The 21,788-nt window shown below is 37.4% G+C and overlaps 1 protein-coding gene across 1 annotated transcript in view; it reads right to left on the reverse strand.

Moving 5' to 3' along the window:
• Positions 1 to 21,788, reverse strand: part of LOC145985443 (dipeptidase 1-like) — a 324,489-nt gene that overhangs the window by 163,738 nt on the left and 138,963 nt on the right. Inside the window, exons 5-6 of the mRNA XM_083119502.1 lie at positions 11,524 to 11,656; positions 6,045 to 6,195 (exon numbers count right to left, since the gene is read on the reverse strand). Coding sequence (XP_082975628.1) covers positions 6,045 to 6,195; positions 11,524 to 11,656 — 284 coding nt within the window. The remainder of the gene's footprint in view (positions 1 to 6,044; positions 6,196 to 11,523; positions 11,657 to 21,788) is intronic.

The raw sequence follows: 21,788 nt of genomic DNA on the forward strand, positions 1-21,788 counted from the left end.
CCAGAACTCACCTCCTCACCATTCTACAAATCAATAAAGAGTTACTGTTCCAGAAGAGTTTAACATAATTTGTGAACAAAGTATAGGAAAAGATTTATAAAGAAATCCTTGCCAACATCTAGAAACAATGTACTGAGTTAGCAATACTTGCGGCTTTTGACGAAGGGAAAAAGCAAAAGCTCCGGGGGACATCATAAATAATTCACACGTCGAGCACTTAGCTATCATGGTAATGTAAGTTTCAATATGTTGCGCTGTCAAGGGAGAATCCTACCTCTTTCCTCGGTACATCTGAAATTTACAGATTATGCATGATTTCAGGGAATTCAGCGTGGCCAGCGATATGAATTTTTAAGTGAGTTTTCGTCCCTCCCGCCGTGGAGAGGCCACCGTCCCAGGTGTTGTGTCCGTCCAACCTGGCAGTTGCAAAAATTATCACGAAGAAAGCAGACTATATTGCCCTTTCTAGCCCGCTACCCAATGAATATTAAGTGGAATTTATTAAATAGTGTTGTGTTATATATGGGATGTTCCCATGAGGGCTATCTGGTTAGTCATTTCAGATATTTAATAAAAACCACAAATGCAGAAAAAGAAAATTGCGTTCTTGTAATAGTATGAAAGATTAGGGTATCTAAAATTTGATAAAAATAAAATTCCATGACTTTTCAAGGTTTTCCAGACCAAGTCGTTAGTGCAATTCATGTTTTTAGACAAGCGTGTAGTTAAGCATCACACTAAGATCCCACTTAAGTTAGTTAAAAATAATTACAAGAAGGGAAATTGATTGTTAGATAGGGGAATCAGGGGATTAGTTTTACATACTGAATAATGATAAACAAAAAAATATTTTTTAATATAAAAATTATAACAATTATATCATAAACAATACATAATTATAGTAAAATTTTGTAATATACTTATAATTTTTAACCCTAATATCAACCAAACAGAAACAAAAAATTTCAACAAGGAACTGGTAATTGCTAATAGCGACTTGCTGTAGTAGATTCCTTACTTGAGAAGAAATCAAAACATGACCCTTTCTTCTTGATTAATATTCAATTTTTACTGTAATTAGTGGTAATACTTAGTATCAAACTGAAGTACACCTATGTTGGTTTACAACAAGTTTAAAATGTCTTGCTTTTATCTTTGTTCAAAAACCTACTTTTGGTGCACTACTAAAAAAATGTTAATTTTTCCAGAAATAGTAAATTTCCCTTACATTTCCATGACTTTAATTGATTTTTAACCTTCCATTTGAATACTTTTGTCGCTTTGAAAAGTAATCCGACAGATTAAATCCAGTCTTAGCGTCATAATGTAAGCGAAACTTCAATGACTCTGAAGTAATTTGGAATCCTTTGATAATATTTGAACTAATATGTTATGACTCATGGACTTCGATTGAGGCAAAGTGTAATTAAGTTCACAAACATAGGGAATGAAACGTTTTAGGCTTTCTCTTCTTTTTTAATTATATTTACCAGAATTCTGGTTTCACTCAGTCACTCCAGACAAATCCTGTGATGGTGCCAACGGCGGCAAAGACTAGGCAAATTGTCTCTCGTTGTCTCAGTACCTTTTTTCATCTGCATGGGCAGCATTGTGCCAAGTTGTATTTGTTTAACATAGTTATACTTTACATGCTGAATGTTGTTATTTTAAGGAAAATGTCACCCGTAAAAGTTCGATCATCGCACCATTATCTCTCCTCCCCACTCTTCTGTGGGCGCCCCTAACCGTCAAAAAAATCAGTTTAGCAAACTGTTAACGGTGCCTCGGAGCTGAATCAGTTCGGGTGCCGAGCTGATGTTACGTAGAAGCGATTCCACTCCGATGCCTCGGAGCTGAATCAGTTCGGGTGCCGAGCTGATGTTACGTAGAAGCGATTCCACTCCGATGCCTCGGAGCTGAATCAGTTCGGGTGCCGAGCTGATGTTACGTAGAAGCGATTACACTCCGATGCCTCGGAGCTGAATCAGTTCGGGTGCCGAGCTGATGTTACGTAGAAGCGATTACACTCCGATGCCTCGGAGCTGAATCATTTCGGGTGCCGAGCTGATGTTACGTAGAAGCGATTCCACTCCGATGCTTCGGAGCTGAATCAGTTCGGGTGCCGAGCTGATGTTACGTAGAAGCGATTCCACTCCGAACTGAAACTCTTCCGCGAGAAAAAAATTTGCTTCTGGAATTTCAGTTCGGGATTCGGGATGACTGAAATTATTTCGGAATCAGTGTTTCCATTTCGATTGAGTTTCAGTCGCTATCCCCGGCTAAGATTCGTTCGTCTCTCATCCGTGGTCCGGCACAGTTTGTCACCCATCTTTTCGATTTGGGTGCAATCAGGAAATCGAACGATGCACTAACCTTACACTAAAAACCTAGTTCAATCAAAAGTGACTAATGGAATGCATGGTGATGAAAATTTAGAAATATGCTACAACGTCAATCGGCAAATGATAACTACACTGCGCAGAAACAGTCGCTAACGTTACGAAACGTGATGTTTTACTCCTGTTGATGATTTATTTATTTCGTTTATTTTACTTCGCTTTTCTGCCACTTTTGGCTAATCGCAAAGATGAAGATGAAGTGACACTCACAAAAAACACCGACTCACAGGCCGAGATTCCGGGACTTCTGGCGTCCAAGCGAGCTGTGATAACGGAGGTCGTCTATATAATATTTCAATTTCTCAAATTTTAAGTGCGAAAATCTGAAATTACGCAACTCGCAACAAGTACTGGTGGCATGTTGATGAAGAAATAGTGTTTTAAGTAAACATTACTCAATACAAACTTAATGAATCTACATGAGCTTCCATCGTCTCATGCACATTATCACTTTCCTTCTTTCCGGTAAGAAGAAGAGACCTTCCAAGCAACTTAATTGCGAATCTTTTCCCACATGAAGTCCGTGTTGCTTCATGTTGCACGGATGAAATAATAAATACGGAACAGTTTATCATCGCCGGAGACCCGAAGGCCAAAAAGAAAAATAGCATCGCAACAAGGTTTTTCACCCGCGGACGAAGATACCACGACAGGAACTTGGCTGCTAATGGCTTTTTCTAATTTCTCCGAGACCTCTCCTGAGGAATTTATGAGTTTCAGAAGGAAAAGAACAAGCAGAAGCGATCCTCGTCTCCCCGTGTTCCCAGGCTACTTCTGTCGACTACAAAGGCACCACATTTATCTTAACGATGTAATAATGGCTCGGAATCTGGGGAGGCCCAAAAAAACCTCTTCTGCTTCAGCTAAACGGGAGGAAAATGTGAGTCTGGGAGATGCTTCGGTTCCATTCAGCTAAGGTGGCGACCTCTTTCTACAATGTCTTTTCCGGAGAAAAGGATGTAGAGTGACACTCTTAAGATTTTGATTTGTTGCAGTTCCTTTGAATTCGGCCTCTCCTGTGTTATATTGTGGTTCCCTATTCATTGCTTTCATTCTTTTTTGCTTCGTGGTTCTGTGCTTTCTTGTCTCCTTTCTTTATCCTCTGTATCTATTGAATGCTCTTCACCTGCAGTTTTCGCCCACTCTTTTTACTATTTTTATTGCCAGTCTCAGCATTTATTTGTTCTGATGTATCTCAATCAGTATCTGTACTCTCGTAGCTAGTTTGTAATATTGCAATTATTATATCTTCGTTTCATATTTTTCCTCTCTCCACTTACGTGTAGATAGATGGTATTCATGACATTATTTTCTTTATCTTTCATTTTCATTTCTTTGATAAATTCTTTGAAATTAAGTACGATTCTCCCATGCTGAATGAACCATCCTTACATTGATTCCAATGCAATATAACAGTTGTTATTAAAAATAGTAATTTTGACCAGCGGTGCGGGACTGTTTTTCATTTTAAGGTACAAAATTCAAACTTCACACACATATGCGTGTGTGCGCGATTTATATGAATTCTTGCGGGTGTTTGAGTATGGGTACACACACACATACGCTACACGTTGCATTCGATATTTGAACAGAACACATAGTTCTAAGTTTTAACATTTATTAATTCATAAAATAATTTTCATTTTTTTACAAATTTCATGGCTATTTTCAATCTTGTCTTTTAAACTTGTATAATTCAGGAACAGATAAATTCTAACCTTCACTTTTGAAACTCTTTTTAAACAATTTTAACTTCCTCATAAAGTTTTCAAGGACCAGAGATCAAGTGGGGTAATTAGCGCTACACGTTCACTGTGATTCTTATTCTTTTGGATAATGATATAATGAATACAAAATAAACTTTTTGCATTTAGCTATCTCCTGTTCCTGCGCCACTCACCATTTTACATGTTTCTAGAATGTAGGAAACATTACTGATAAAAAAGGCCACTAGCAAATTTGAGGATTTGCATTGAACGTATTCTGAATAATTGTTGATATACGTGACATTAAAGGATCATTTCTGCAGATTGTAGATGGTACAGGCCACTCTAAAATTCATGCTATATATATAGCAAAATATTGTTATCGTAACACGGAAGAAACAACTCGCGCGTAAGTGTAACGGAGTTACTTTTAATATAATAACTTTTATTGCCGGGGTCGTCCCCAAGAGAAGCCCAGAAATAAAGGAAAAATGAACGTTTTGACTGAATCATTCTTAGTTATATACTTTTTACCTTTTATCATTTGAATATAGTTTGGAGAAGCCGACCAAGAACTGTATTAAAAACTCACCCAAGTACAGTAAAACCTCGTTAATTCGGACCCCGATAAGCCGTACTTAGCTTAATCCAGCCAGGAAAAAAAGCAGAATGCAAGGTTTTAAATTTGGCTACAGGAGAACTTCTCAAAGAAAAGGCAGTGAACCACTCATGAAATTCTGTTTCCCTCAGACTTTGTACTGTACTGTATAGTGTATTTAGGCCTATGCCCTTTAAATACACCATAATGAACGTGTTTTGTTGCTATAAACGGAGTTTTAATGCACTTTCTACTGTTCTTTTAGGTTATTTCAGTTAATCCGGACTTTCGTTAAACAGGTCAACTTATCCCCCCCGATTAGTTCGGATTAACGAGGTTCTACTATATAACATGATGTACACTTCACAACAAAATCTAATGAATGTTACTGCATTTGCAAAATTTTGGACAACGCGTTTCAAGATGGCGCACATTTTTTGATTGTAACGAAATAAGCTTATGGTAATTTTATCACATTTCTTTTGGCCACGATTGTGCGATACAATTCTTAAATATAATGTACAGTTTGGAGGGAAGATGATGTAAATTTGCAAATTAATTTTACTATTATAACTAGTAAATTTAAAGCTTTTACACTGAAATTTTTACAAGCCTATTGTATTCAAGCGAAATCTGGAGTCAAAATGCCAGAGCTCCATTAATTTTAACAATACAGTCCTGGGTGTACTACGTAGAAGAGATATTGACATTTGAGTGTGTTCAGAGAAGGATACTCTTTGTACCCCAGTCAGCAGGTTTCTTATAATAAATGTAGACAATCGTTCTAAATCAACTAGAGGACAACCTAAGCTAGATCTAGGTTGGGTCAATCGCAAAATTGTGACTTGATCAGTCAACATTTTTAACTTTCAACATACCTAACATTTACAATTCTATTCATTGGTACATCGTGTTACATGAACACTGCTTCAATATCATTGCCGATGTGGTTTATCTCCTAGACAAGAGATTCAAGCAGTTCCTCAGTGACGAAAAATGTACACCCAACGGCCAAAGTAATAGTACACGAATTGACCATCACCCTTTTATTCGGTCTGCTTTCCACAATATGATAATTATGAATTCGTCAATAAATCAGAGGATAACATATGCTTCGCATCATCAGAATTCCATCCCATTAAAACAACACGGGGTGGAGAATTTGACTACTATTATCTCTGCTACTGATTGTACATTCTTGTTCACATATGGTGGCACATTTTATAGGACTGAACAGTTGAAGTATGTATCACTTTATGCCAACAGGAGTATACAATTACAGCTTAATGCACGGAACATTTATTTCTCTACAGGCATTCGTTACTGACAGTCGCAACTTACCAAGGCGTGTTGCATGTGGAGGTGAGAGTCAAATAGCGGACGCCAAGATCATAGAGAGTGCGAAGAATGGCGAGGCTGTTGCCAAGGGAATGGCCCCCTTCCACCCCTATGAGGCTGCACATCCTCCCCTCCCGGTGGGCTCCTCTTATCTCTGGAACAAAAGGGGAAAACATTAGTTAGCACTTGTGAATGCTCGAATGACATGACATGTTGCGAGGAATATCAAGAAAACATTAATTAAAGGATCCCACATGTGTTCCTATACAGCACAAATCTCCAATGGATGTATATATGTACATACATATACATAGGATATCCAAAATGTCCAGATAAGATCAATGGATATATGGATATCCAGTTGATATCTATGGGACGTCCTTGGGATCTCCACTTCTGGATATTCATGGCCTAAATAAATTCTTATGTAATAAAACTGATATATCATGTTGCAAGATATGAGGCAATTCCTACAGAACTTTCACTGATATGGGAAGGAACCAACCGTACATATTGACAGATAGTAAAAATAATGGTATGAATTGAGTGAAGCTGCTCGAAACATATATGGGGACTACCGTACGCAAGATACTTTAGCGAGATTTCACACCGAAGAGAAACACGACATGTAACATGCTGCAAGCGACACTTGTCGCTTTGAAGAGAACGCTCAGTTCTCTTCACAGTTTCTCAACAGTCAGGCCGCGACCCGATACCGGGCCCTCGTATCAACTATACTGAGCTTCGAAAGGTTCTGCTGAAAGCAGTTGACAAGTAACATAATCCCAATTTAACATTTAAGTGGTGAGTTTTTGTTTTTGAAATCCATTTTATGCACAAATAGAGTAATCAGGACTAGACCTACAGTTTAAAGTGGGATCCGCTCCACTACGTGCCACCACCGGGTGTCAAACCCGGCACCACTTAATTGCAAGGAGACGACATTACCGCTTCATTGCTTCATTATCCATATTTATATATTTGTCTCTCCCGAGTTTCAATAACTTCCACAAATTTAACAACGTTAGTGACATTAACAATGTCTCTTGTTACGAATTTCTCGGGTGACTTATAAAGTGATTAATGCAATTACATCGGTATCATGATGCGAACTGAGCAAAGAAACAAGTGCTGCGTGTCGCGTGCATCTTGTTTCTTCGGTATGAAACTCTCGTGTCGCTTGTCGCGTGTCGCTTCGGTGTGAAATCTCCCTTAATATTCGCTAATACTAAATACTGAAAGAGAAAATACGAGACTATCTAATGAAAATTCAATGAATTTCTCCAAATGTAAAAGAATAAAACTCTATGTAAAGTGAACGAGATAGGCTCTTAAGATATCAAATACACTGTGTACGATGGGATTCTCTGGCTGGTACGCCTCAATGGCGAGCTCAAATTTTTATCGCATTCATATTAGGAGAAAAATTGTAAGTATCCAATTTTGTCACTCATGGCATCAAGCAACAGAAGAATATTTGGAGGAAACAGATTAAAACCAGAATCATTCCATGTACTTGGGCTGAATTAAAAAAAAAAAAAAACGGTTAAAGGATTAATCATATAACGAACCTTTTTGTGTCCATAATTTTTTAGAATTCGATAAGAAGTATTGGGTTTGGCTAGAAATATTTTAAATCAATAACATTATTGTGCCGGGTTATAAAACCATAAAGCAACTTTACCTATGAATTTATCCAATAAAAGAGTCAATTTTTGACCCACCCTAACACACACACACACACAAACACACACACATGTATGTGTGCATGTTTCTATTGTACTCATTTTAATCCACGAGTTATCAGAAGAAAATATGTCTGGTTCAGGTTATGCTTCCTTACCTTTCGACTGAGAGGACATTTCAATTGCAATACACCGTATTTTATATTATGTCATATGTATTATGTTTTATCATAAACATATAGGGCTATACAGTAACTGAATTAGCCGGCCCCTGTGGCGGAGTGGTTAGCACATCGCGCTACGACGTTAGGGGTCCCGGTTTCGAATCCTGGCCTGGGCATGGATAGTTGTGAGTGTTCATTCATCAATTTCATCATATCATCACTCATGTCCATCTTCGCTAATTAGCCAAAAGTGGCACAAAAAGCGAAGTAAAATAAAGCAAATCAAATCAAATCAAAAAAGTAACTGAATTAAGTTTACATGATACTAACATTTCAAGATAAAGTCATATTTTGTACCACTTAATAACTATAAAACTTAAACGAATTTTGTGAATATGCACACATCCAAATACACGCACATGAGTTACGGTACACTCTGTCAAAGGAATCTGTATAGCAAGTCCGTGTATAACGGTAGAGAAGGGGAGAAAGCGAGTTGGCGAAACAGAGCAGTGCCTTTAGCTAAAGATGCGTTTTCCCCTCTAGGCGCTCACTTCCCCTCTCATGCGTTCATTGGCCGAGCCTTCTCGAGTCACTACTTGCGCAGAAACTCGTTTCTGTTCGCTTGCTCCAGAGATTCACGAAACAGAGTGTTGCCATGACGACAACGCCTTTCAAGTGACTAAGTGAATTGTTATTCATGACAAAATTGTAGTTATAGGCAGCAATAGAAAAATATTGTTTGAAAAAGTATGTTTTGAGTCTTCCTCGAGCTCAGATGGCTAATCGTGATATAATAATGTTGAATTGAACCAGTAATTACACGGTATCTGTTACACAATCAATATAACTTAAGTTCTGGTTGATGAAACACCAATGCACTTGGCTAGAAGTCTCATAAATATTTCCTAGATTGGCTTGAATATCGTCTTGAGGGAATATTAATTTATTTCTACACAACTTTGCAGGTTCAGCAACCGTTCCACAGGAAAACTGCATAATGTACTGCGGAGACTAGTAAGAATTGCGAGTACGAAATTAGATTTCACGAATGCCAGAGTTAATAGGAAGAGTTTCCGGCAGAGCTCAAATCTTCTGACAAACATTTTCCGTCCCGCAATTCCAGGAAGCTCTGGGAACAGCTTAGTCTCGTCTGACCGGGGGGAGAACGTTTTGCATTCCCTACCGTTATTACCTCCTTCTCGTTTTAAACTGTGGCTGTGCTGGAGAAGTATTAATGTAATGGGGCACATGGAAGATACAATAATTTAGAAAATGCAAAATAAAAAATTATCTGGATTGAAGGAGGTTATTTTGCCTTCATCAAAGTTGCTTTTAACGAAAGCAACAAGCTGTTTATTCTTAATCATCCGTATATCGTAAAAGAGGGTTCACACAGGACAGATGTGAATGTTGTTTCCAAAACAATGGTGTTTGAAGTACAGTACTAATGTAATACCAATGGGGATAATTTCTTAATGTCAAGGTTATAACCGATTTTTCTTGTTATTTTCCTGTTACAGTGCATTAAGAGATTACCAAGTGCAAAAGAGAAAGGCTTGAAACATTTGACTAATCACACATGAGTTATGTTTTACATATGCTACTAGATTTAACAGCATACTTAACTTATATATGTCCACTGCCCTCGCATGTATGATTACGTCATACTTTCCTTAGTGATACCAGTAATAAAAACTCTTAAAATTGTAAATAGATACAGTCTTACTTGGTTATTTGATTTATTGTTTTATTGATCTGACATATTTTACTTTTCTGCCACTTATGGCTAATAGCGAAGATGAGGATGAATAGTGATAAGATGAATTTGATGATAGGACAAACACACAAGGATATGATCCAACAAGAGCCCCACAGAGGATGCCAGATGCCAGAGCCTTGCAAGTCTGCCAAATGCCTTCCAGGATTCATTAATAGATAAAGCAAGTCTAATTGTCTTGTTTAATACAGCTTCAGTTTTCATCTTAACTGGCTTTTTGGTAGGACTGTTTCACTAAATAAATATTTATTTTCTTAATTGCTAATTTTCAAATTTATCTAAGTAGGGGTTGTACAAATAAAGGTTAAGAAAAATGAAAAAAATATCAAGAAAAGGGCATGAAAAAGTCAAGAATCTTGGATTTGTTATTTTGGTAGACACGCTGTTTGAGTGTCCCTTACATCCGACGTCGGTCATTGGAGAGAGTGCTTCTTATAACTCGTGGCGTCGTAAAGTGTAATGCAATGTATAGTATTGTCGAGAACTGAGGGGCATCGTACAATAGGTTGAAATCAGTACTAGGAGAATAGTCAAGGCAGTTTCCAACCAAGAAAGTACTCTGCTAATGTTACGACGGGCGTTTTGTTCCCTCAGATTATAACAAGCTCTCTACTCCGTCACTGAATGGTGCAACCGTCGACGAAAGGTTGAACAACAAAGTGAGTTTCTTCCCAAAGTGTCGATAACTCTTCAGAAACCAATTACGAAACTTACTAAAGGTACTTGACGAGTCAAGAGAAGAGGATCGCACTTAGGCAGCAACTTGAACTGAACGTCGGAAAGGTCTCTGCACGGAAAATCTCTAATTATTCGAAGCAAGGGGAGAAGAGGGCGGGTAGAGTGATAGATTGATTATGGGATGGAGAGAGCAACGAAAGACTTAAAAAAAAAAAATAGCCAGTTGTAATAAGCTTGTAATACTTATCACGACTCATTTTCGAATCCAGAAGATTTTTTTACTGAATGCATGTACAATTTATACTCAGATAGGTTAATTTGGACTTAAACTACACCGGATATCTACCTCGCACACAGTGACAGCCCACAGTTTCTACTGTTCAAAGGACATTGCTGTAGTGACAGCACGTACGGTGTTGCACGTTCACTACTTATCTTTACTCCGCTGAATAAAAATCTGTATAAAATCAGTTTCGCAATGTGAATTGACAACGATAATGGGTTTTATTAACAGCCGTAAAGAGCTTCAAAACAAGACCAAGAGCGTTGTAGGACTATCCTACAATAAGCAAAATTTGATTCACAAAATTCTCAAGTACTTTTTTCTTTTGGCCGATTTAAAAAATCTGAAAATTAATAATTGTATTTAAAACCTTTCTACTTGCACTGCATTTAAATTTCATCACAATCGAACCACGAGTTTTTTTTCTGTTTATAGAATTTCAAAGAGAGCGGTCGTTTGGAAATCACGAAAAAAAGGCAGTTTTTCTTCTCACGAATATAAAGAATCGAAGTCATACTCGAAAAAAATAATTGAATAAGCCAAATTTTGATGTAACCCGTTTCTCTGTAGGTCTACTGGTTAATTTTTAATCGGAGTCCAAACTCAAGTATCCATAATTTTTAATTCGGTGGTAGGACCCCTTGATTATAAGGCGACAATGTTAGCACTACGCCATCGGCGAAACATTTGCAATACATTAATTTGTCCCAACATTAAGTAATGCATTCAGAGTAATAAGGTTCTTTTCTTGCATACATGGAAGAGTTTGTCTAAAAGAGAAGTTGAAACATTAAGATATGTAATAATATTATGCTGGTTGCAGAACGTTTTTCCAAGTCATATTCAACCATGATTAATGACTACGAAAGCAACTGTTGATCCGAACGCTTACCTGCCACCGAGGTGCAGAGAGTGAGGTTGGGCTCGTACCTCTCCGTCAGCCTCCTGATCACGTCGATCTGCTCCAGGGTCAACTGAACGGCGTCCCTGAACTGGGACTCGCAAGGAACGTACGCTGCCCAAAACTGAAAAATAGATTATTCACAAAGTTAGCATTTGAAACGGAAGTGTTTACTTTGAAAATAAATTCCAGATTTTACACCAACTTTTAACACGATGGGTTAATAGGAAAAGGACGCATACGTAGGAGTACGTGTTATGTGGAACAGGTACACTTACTTGATATACATAAGCATATCTAATTTTCTTATTTATTACTTTTAAATTTCCTGTATTGATACCCGGTAAAGACTATTAGGAATTTTCAAATTTCGAATTTAGTAGGGTTTTTTCTTCTCTTGCGTTACTTTTCTACTTCTTTTAGGCAAAACCCATTAATGGCTTGAATTTTGGATTTTAACGTACCTTTTTCTCTATCTCTCTAAATTAGTAGCGAGGATGAAGATGAATGTTGAACTGGTGAAATAGATTAAAAATATATAAAAATAGGGGACGCCTTTGAAAGATACCGCCTCGAACAGCCAGAGATGAGCATGGTGTACTTTATACATACAGCATTCTATGTGTGTGTTGTGTTTAGTGTTTATTTTGTTTACGAGTGTGTGGTATGTTGTGTGTTGAACTTATGTTTTGAACTTGTGTTTTTCATGTTTATGAGTGTGTATTATTATGTGAAATATGTAAATGAAAGGATAACCCAATGAGGTTCCGATCCAATCTAGGATCCGATACTAGGATAGCTCTCAACGCTCGTCATTCCGCCAAAGAGGAGCAACAGTGCAGATGAGATGATTACATCAAATTAATACAAGGGAAAGCATAAATGTGGCTTCAACAAATGCAAAAGGAAGAATATTGTAAGTCTGACAATGATTCTCTCAACGTTCAAAAGCATGTATTATAAAGGCTAGCATAGGATTCCTAGAAACACAATTCACAGATATTAATTACAGCTTGTCTTTCTTGGAAGCATCGGCTCGACGTTATATTGTTGATTGATTGATTTCGTTAATTTTACTTCGCTTTCCTGCCACTTTTGGCTAATCGCGAAGATGAGTATGAGTGATAATAGAATGAAGTTAATAAAGGGACACTCAAACATCCATGCCCATGCCGGGAGTCGATCCCGGGACCCTTGGCGTCGTAGCGCGCTGTGCTAACCACTCTGCCACGGAGGCTGGCGACTAGAGATTCTAACATATGTGTTCATGCATTTTTCTAGTCTGGAGAGATATATTTTAATTTAGCACATTAAAATTAAACAACTTTAAAAATATATCGTGAAATATATGTAGAATACTTTACGATTGCGATTTCAAACTGTGTAAAATATGTATTTTATGATAGAGTCATTTCAATATAGTGACGCAACACTGAGTGTTTATATAAATAAATGCAACCCAAATTTAAGCATCAAGTATTGTCAAAATGGCCTTGCCATTAGGCGTGACAATTTTTTTTCTATTTATCAGATTCTCTTGCTGCATGAATTTCTTCCCGAGCAAATTAATCACAAAATTTTACATGCAGACGGCGCTACTTTAATGTGGACAAACATTCGACAGCACACCAAGTTCAAGAACAAAAGTTTTGAGCCCAACATAAGAAATCTAACAACTCTTCTTCAGACGACCGAGAAATGAAAGCTCCGGCTTCTTTCAAAAGAAAAGAAGTTTTAATTGGATATTGAAAGAGATATTAAGACCTCCCTTTATCGTGGCCTCTTTCTTCTCTATCTTTCTTTTTATCATTTTCCCTCCCGGGGGATCCAGTCCTTTTGACAGCGGGAACCGCTATCGAACTCCGAAATGACAGATTGAAGACTTCGGCTTTTGTCACGGGGCAATTCTCCGAGGAGAACTCCTCCTGTCCTTCTGACACAGAATGCAACGAAGGAGGGAAGCCAAGGTATCGGTAAAAATAGGAGAAAAGGAAACGAGAGATAAGGTCGAAGAACGTGCCATTATCGTAGCAGAACGCCAAAATTTATTCAAGTGATATTTGAAATTGAAATTTCTCTTTGTGACTAGTGACCGACGTGACTTGAAGTTCGAAAAAAATTAATTGCGTGGGTGTTTTCCGTAACGAAGCGAAATTTCGAGTGACAAATTGGAGTACGGTGACGCACGTTTACCAAGTCGGTTTGTCAAAGACTTTTCCAGGATTGCGGATTAAAAGAATTGAAGGAAGGACCACTCCATTTGTTGTGATTTATCAGAAAATTCAAATTAGCTTATCTTAAGTTCAGGTCAGGTTTTTGAATGTTTGCAGGAACAGGATACATAACTTCAAGAAACCATCTCTGTCATTCGTATAAATATCGCCAATACATACATGTATTGAGCAAACATCTTCTGCTTAATTTCTGGACTTTATTGTTGATACGTATATATTACGTATTTTTCATAAAATACCTCAAGTACTCAGTATTTACACACGCAACATTGTAACCGATACTGTTGGTGTTAAAGCAAAGTGCAGTACCACATTTGTAGTATTATCAGTACATTAACATTCATATTGCATTTCAGTAACGAAACTAGCCATATGAAGTTTTGTTAGTCTTCTGATCTTATCTGAATCTCTCATGCTGTTTGCTCTAGAAATCAAGAATAAAATATTGTTAACACTAATCATTTTTCTTGAAATATATGGTGTAGAGAACTACAACAGGTTGTTTTATAATATACATTTAAAGCAGTGCAATCCACTTAACGTACTCAAAACAGACGTTAAATAATGTGATAACCAAACTGCTTTTTAAAAAGATTATGAATTTTGCTGTGTACATTAAATGTAATCATAGAAGAGCGAATGTATCAAATAGAATGTCAGCTATCTTCATTTTGGAAGTCAATCATTATTGCTATTACCAGAATTAATTTTCATGGCATAGAATGTATTTAATATCACATGCGCGTCATTTTTTCTATGCATATTTTCGAAAATTTGTTCTACGGCTGGATATTCTGTATACACATTTTTTTTTTAAAACAAAATGTGAAGTGAATATTTTGTAAAATATATCATAGATTCTAAGAAGTGTAAGACATAACACCACAACATTTTGTATGTCTTATCTAGAGTAACTGATTTACATAGAAAAATTAAAATATGTTTTTTGGACTAATGTTTCCACGTATTACGTAGATTAAGATTTGAACGTTCAAAAATATCATTTCAAAACACCATAAGTGAAAGTCAACAGACGATCAATCGACATATTTTAATGATACAATTTCTGCGAAATCATTCGAGATATAAATTCTAAATTTTTCCACTTCAAAAACCTGTGATTAATCTGTTTAATGCGATATCCAGTTTTATGTTAGTCTAGTCTATCTGTTTTGGTACGCAATCCAAAACAATCGATACATATCAATTAGTCAGAGATGAAAACATTAAGAGAAAAATCTACGAAGTACTAATCTTATGTGATACTGTTGATCTCAGTCTGAGTGTATGTACGTTTGCTTCATACTACAGTACATCCAACTCCAACTTCTTTTAAATAAGAAAGGAAATCATCACTTATATTTTTACATCAAATACAAGATACTTGCTTTTCTTTTTACTTTCCAAATCTATGGCATTGAGGTTTCTTCTGTTCTTTGTGTGCTAGAACTTCATTACCTGTCCACAAGCTTTCATTTTTCTCTGCTTATTCATTTCTCATTCCTTTCAAATCTCTCCTTTATATCAGCCCACAGCATAAAGGTTGTACATAAATGTTATTAATTGGAACGGAGATTCGGTGTACGAAATCCCAGCCTGATTCGTCACAGCGAAATGGTTTATCGAACATACAAACCATCCTTTTATTTGTAGAACAGTAGAACTTATCTACTGTCTTTCTACTATACCACTGACGTTTCTTACATGAACAACGATTTACAAAACGAACTAAGCTTGAATCAGCACGAGAAGTTATTGCTGCATAAATGAAGTCAAATGAACACGTATCAAACGTTATCTCTATCAGCTGTAAACCAAATCACGTAGAAAGCCAGAGATAATGCGACCGACCTACATTCGGTGAATGAATCGCAAACTTCGTTTATCAGGTTTGGTCAACTAATAGGGCTCTGATTATGGAATACGACTGCATTAGATGCTTCGGCTATCGTACATGCACACCATTGACTAATTTGTTTGTTTTAAGTATAAACAATATTCAAACTTTAAACAAAAATATGTTTTGGAGATTTATCTACCTCAAACCAGAGATTGAATGTACGTGCTAATTAAATAAAATAGAGATTGTCGTTTCAATATACCTACAAAGGAAAAAAATATTGTTACGTCAATATGAAAATTAAACGTAATCTAAACATAAAAGAAGAGTGTGTCTTCACTCACTCACGCACAGGCCAAGCTAGCAATCTGAAAGATTACGGATATCTTCCCTTTTGACGTAAGCACACACTAGGAGGGTTTTCCGAAATTCAACCCCTAAAGGGGGAGGGGTTCTTAATTTTTTTTTATAAATTTTGATGCATTTACATCCAAAACCCCGGAATCGATAAACTAAAGTCCTCAACAGTTGACGTTCTGTGATTATATAATTATATATAGCCTCTCCGATGGCTTAGTGGTAACGTCGTCCACTTGTAATCAAAGAGTTCCGGGTTCGATACTCGGTGGAAGAACATAGTGATTTGAAACTTACTTTAAACTGTAGGTCCAGTCCCAATTAGCCTATCCGTGCATATAGTGGACTTAAAAGTAAAACTCAAGATATACATCTCAAAATGGTTGTGATTTGAGGAAATCTGTATATTGAACCAAGGAACACGCCTATTATCCTTTTGAATGCTAATTTCTGATTCCAACTGATATATCACTAAATCAATACTTCATATTTATTGATATGAATGCTAATTATTGTATTAACTAATGATTCATTATCATGTGCCACTCACGCATTCTATCTTGAAAACGAGGCTTGAATTTGACGATTTGGTTTTGGATGATTGATTTCGGCTTTTTCTACCTAGGTATTATCTGGTGAACGAACATAACGTGGGCGAATAGCCAGTTTCAACACAAGATTTTTTTCACGAAAACACACAATTACAATTAGATCACGAAATCTGCGTTCTATGCAGGTATTTACGTGTGTGATATGTGTGTGTCCATATATAAACTGCAGGGCTTTTATTTTTTATTTTACTTTTCAGTTATATTTTTCATTGTGTTAGTAAAAATTAAGAGCAATGTAATTAATGGTTAATACACGGCTTGACTGCTCGTATTCAAACTGTATTGCTTTCATTTTATTTTCATTCTACTTTCATTACTTTATTTTTCTGTTATTACTTTATTTTTTATTTATCTTTTATTCTTCATTTTTTAATTGTACACAATTAACTGTAAAGAAAACAATGACCACTGTAATTAATGGTTAAGTGGAAGAGAAGGCATTAATGCCTTAACTTCGCCATGTAAACAAAGTCGTTAATAAATAAATGAATAGATACATATTCATTATTATGTCACTCTGAGGTAGTCTACCATTAGGGATGGCCAAATCCGGATAAAATTTTGTCCGGATTTCATGTATATGGATATAGGATATTTTGATATCCGAATTATCCATATATCCCAATCATCCTGATATACGGACGTTCGGATTATCCGAATTATTCGAATTGTCCGAATATGTGGATTATCCGAATTATTCAAATTTTGCGGATATTCGGATAACCGAAATATCCGGATATTCGGATATCCAGATTATCCATTACATGCGAAACAGATATATGATAATTTGACATCCGGAATCCGGACTTTGTGGCTATACCTAGCTACTGTATGAAGAGACTTGAGAACGACAAGGGCAGACACAGACTAGACTGAGAATGGCTGTAGCCTCTAGTCCTCATTGAAGCCATCCGTATATAAAGCCGACTTTGGGGGGAGGGAGCCTTGGCTGGGCCGAGACATCTTGTCTTGGAGGATACAAACGACCGGTTGAGCTTGCGGATTAGCACCGAGTAAATCTTCCGGTGCGGGGGGAAAGGGAGGGCCCTCGCCAACAAACTGGAACAAGAGAGATGGCGGAGCGGCGAGCTAGCGATGCTTGCTATAATTCATGAGTTTTCAGTGTTGCTTACTACTTAACCATGCTATCACCATCTATCCACCATGACAACCTCTAGATTAGAGAACCAGAAAGTATGAGAGGAGAGGAGCTCCTAGATTTGTGCAACACGTAATCAGTCACTTTATTTCATTTACTAAAAAAACCCTAAAGATAGAACTTTGTCTGACGAATTAGCTTATTTATTTCGTAATAGAGGGTGACTCAAAAGTCTAGCATAGAATATAATTTATTTCCAGTATGAGCCTTTACAGCTATACATACCATACAAGCGAAAAAAAATTTCGTGCACTTTCCCTACACCTTTCCTCCTTTTAGTCTGCTTCCACCTTCACACTGCTTGGGAGTTCACAAACACTATTTCATTTGAAATCTTTCCCTATACTTGCACTGTTACCTGAGTGATTCCTAAATTTTCTCACATTTATTTATTACTTCATTTATTTAGTAATCCTCCCCCTTTTCACACCTGTTCGCTATCCCCACTGAGCTTCTTTGCTCTCTTTACCCAGGCGTAATGTAGGAAAGTTCCCAGATTCCTTATTTGCGCCTCCCCCCCTCTCGGTCTCTCCCTCGTAATAACGCTTGTCATTATATTCTCAATGTTATCTTCATTTATTTCCCTGATTTATTTTTGTCTTGCCTCCCCTGTTTCTTTGCACTGGAGGAGAATAACGGGGATTCTACGCTCCCGTCCTCCCGTTTAAATTTAACTTGTGCCCATCCCCCAGTCTGAACCATGCCAATCCTGACCTTTCTCTTGCCCCACACAAATCTACATAGTTCCTCCTTCCCCATTCTCGATCCGTATCCACTATTTTCGCCGATGTTAACGATATTTTTGCGTCGCATTCTGCCAAAATTTTCTGTTTGGTAATATCTTCCAGTCTGGCACGTAGTGCCCTATACTGTATAATTCCGTCTTTATTTTTGCTACCCATTGCCTCCCATTACACCCTCCTTATCTGTGATTGTACACAGAGTTTCTTCAAATTTCCCTCCTCCATGGTGATCAGTTTTGCCCAGTATTTAATGCTCCTCATTTTGGCATCCACTTCCTCTCTTAATTTTCACATTTCTCTAAGTGCCCCACATGTTGCCGTACCCCTCCTTATTCCTAGCTCTTGTTTTAGGAATCTAGACTGTACGACGTTTACGGTTTCCCTTCCCTCCCAGACCCATAGTTCGATGCCATAGAATAGTGTTGCCTTAACTGTGGCCTCGTAGACCCCCTCCAGAATTTTGATTGGAATATTTGGTACTTTGTATTTTATTTTTCTTGTTTTTTCTAACGCAAAAATTGCTTTACATTTATTCCTGTGTACGTGCCTTGCCCACCTACCCGTCATTGTCATCACCATGCCTAAATAATCGTACTGTTTCACCCTATCGACACTTGTCTCTCCGTATTTCCATTGTTCATCCTTACCAAATACGTACCAATTCTTAAATACCATTATTTTGGTCTTCTTCATATTTACTCGCATGGCCCATTTCCCGCAATATCCGTGTAACGTGTCTAGACCGTTCTGTAGACCTGCTGTTGTGTTCGAAATCAGTACCAGATCGTCTGCGTATAACAAAAGTGGTACCTTTACGTCGGATATCGTTGGTAGATCCGTGTCCCTCTGCGTTATTTCCTCCACGATATCGTTGATGAAGAGTATAAAAAAGTCTAGCATCCTAACTTTAATCGCATATGACATGAAAACCGTGAGAGATATCCGCGTTTTCTGCATTATGAAGCCTTGTCCATTGGGATATTTTCAAATACTTTTCATTTCCAGTGTATTCTATACAGGGTATTCTAGAAATTGAACATTGGTTTGTTTCGGTGTCTCCGCAAATACAGTTCCTACCAAAAGTTTAAGACCACCTTGTCATGTGTTTTTCAGACAAACAGAAAAAGTACATATGCGAGTGATTTTCACGAAATAAACTCTTTAATACAAAATTGGAATTATTATGTAATGTTATTGAAAGATACATCAAGATCAAGAAAGTGTAAGGACATATTAATGCACTTATAACAAATAGATGCAACTAAAGATACAATTTGTAAAATCAGTAAATCTGAACTTTGAAAATATACTTGGAAACAAACATTTCTCCTGAAATTAGATGAATGAAGTGTGAAATTTTAATAGTCAATAGGTCCACCTTTAAGTTTAAAGCACATTTGCACACGTTTTCTCATGCTGCGGACCAATTTCTGGCATTCTTGGGGCGTAATCTCATTCCATACTTCGGAGATCTGTTCACGAAGTTCCTGGACATTCCTTGGCTGGCGTTTGGCTACATGAAGACCAATGGTATTCCATAGGTTTTCTATAGGATTCAGGTCCGGACTTCGTGCTGGCCAAGGCAACAATGGGATTTCCCTCGCTTGAATCTAAGCCATTGTTGCTGCTGACGTGTGGCAAGTCTCGCGATAATCCGGTCCTCGCGTACAGACGTTACTCTGAGGCGCCGCAGCGTGGTTTATCAACCACTGTACCTTGCTGCTTGAATTTGTTTATGGTATTCGCCCCGCAGGTTTTACTCACATTCAGTGCGACTGCAATTTCTCTATGAGACCTATTGCATCTGTACATACCAATTATTTGCTATTTCACGGCCACGGGCACAGATCTTTTCCCCATTATCACGTGGCTTGCGATTCAAACAGCCTGTTTATTATCAAGCGTAACGAAAACAGGTTTGGACTTGCACAATGCTGCTACTCGATACGTCTTTCTGCACCATCTATTGACACACATTTCAACTAATGACTGATAAAATTTGTTCACTCCAGCGCAGTCGCTGAGGAAGATGATATTATTTGAAGACCTCTCAGTTCTCGCTGTATTTTTATTTTATTTTGCAAATTTTAGAAGAAAAGAATATAAAACACGAGAATTTCTGCCACTAATGCATATCGTTTGTTCGGGTAAGGTCTTACCATAGAAGGTCCCGTGTTCGATTGAATTATTATGAATTATTTTATTTTACTTCGCTTTTCTGCCACTTTTGGCTAATTGCGAAGATTGAGATGAGTGATGACATGATGAAATTGATGAATGGACACCCAGAACACACATGCCTAGGGGGTCCCGGGTTCGATAGCCGGTGGAGGCACTTAGTGGTTCCGATCCCACTTTAAACTGTAGGTCCAGTCCGAATTAGCCTTACTGTGCATAATGTGGACTTAAAACACCAACTCAATCAATCAATCAACACATGCCCATGCCAGGATGCGAATGCGGGACTCCTGCCGTCGTAGCTCGATGTTCTAACCACTCATATCATCAAATTGTCATTCATCCCCATCGTCACGAATAGCTTAAAACACAGAAATGTGACGATACATAACTACAACTATCTATTGAGAGCAATGTTTTGTACACAATCTAATTTCATGTTGAAGTTAGAAGCTGGTAGTTACATAGTACGTGATATTAGAAACCACTGATGTGTGTAGCAAGTTACACACGAATACAGAAGTTTCTGTCATGTCTTACTTCTAGAACCCTTTTAATGACATCGTGTTATGCGGCTCTGCATACGAATCGATTAAAATATGCCGTGGAATGCAATATGATATTTTTATTAAAGTTTACACATAGCTTCAATGCTACTACTCCAAGATGACTTCAAATTCATTCACGACAGGAAATTAAAATTTCCTTCCGGGCAACAAACAGTGATCCATCATGACTCGCCCCTCTACGTTGACATTTCTCTGCCTCTCAACTTCTTCAGAAATGGCAGTTTCAAGGTCTGTGTGGGTGTGTAACAAATGTCCCAACAATCCGATGAGGCAACCGGTCTTTCGAAGGACACGTTTCCTGTCTGTAATGGAAGAAACCGGGAAAACCACATAGCCACTGGCCACAATATATTTCTTTTTACTTTTATAATCTCTAACTTGCCTGAAACATTGCTCTCATGTGTGTCTGAAACACATTTTTTTGAAACGTCCTTTGCCGACATACACATGTCATTTGTAGCTAATAGTCTTAGTAAGATAATTTGACACGTCTAAACAAAAGTATGCAAAAAAGTAAGTTATTTGGAAAATATATAATAGTCCGATGGTGCCAAGTCTGTGGAAT

Source organism: Lepisma saccharinum, chromosome 1 (assembly GCF_977018435.1).
Source record: "Lepisma saccharinum chromosome 1, izLepSacc3.1, whole genome shotgun sequence".
NCBI classification, from domain to species: domain Eukaryota; kingdom Metazoa; phylum Arthropoda; class Insecta; order Zygentoma; family Lepismatidae; genus Lepisma; species Lepisma saccharinum.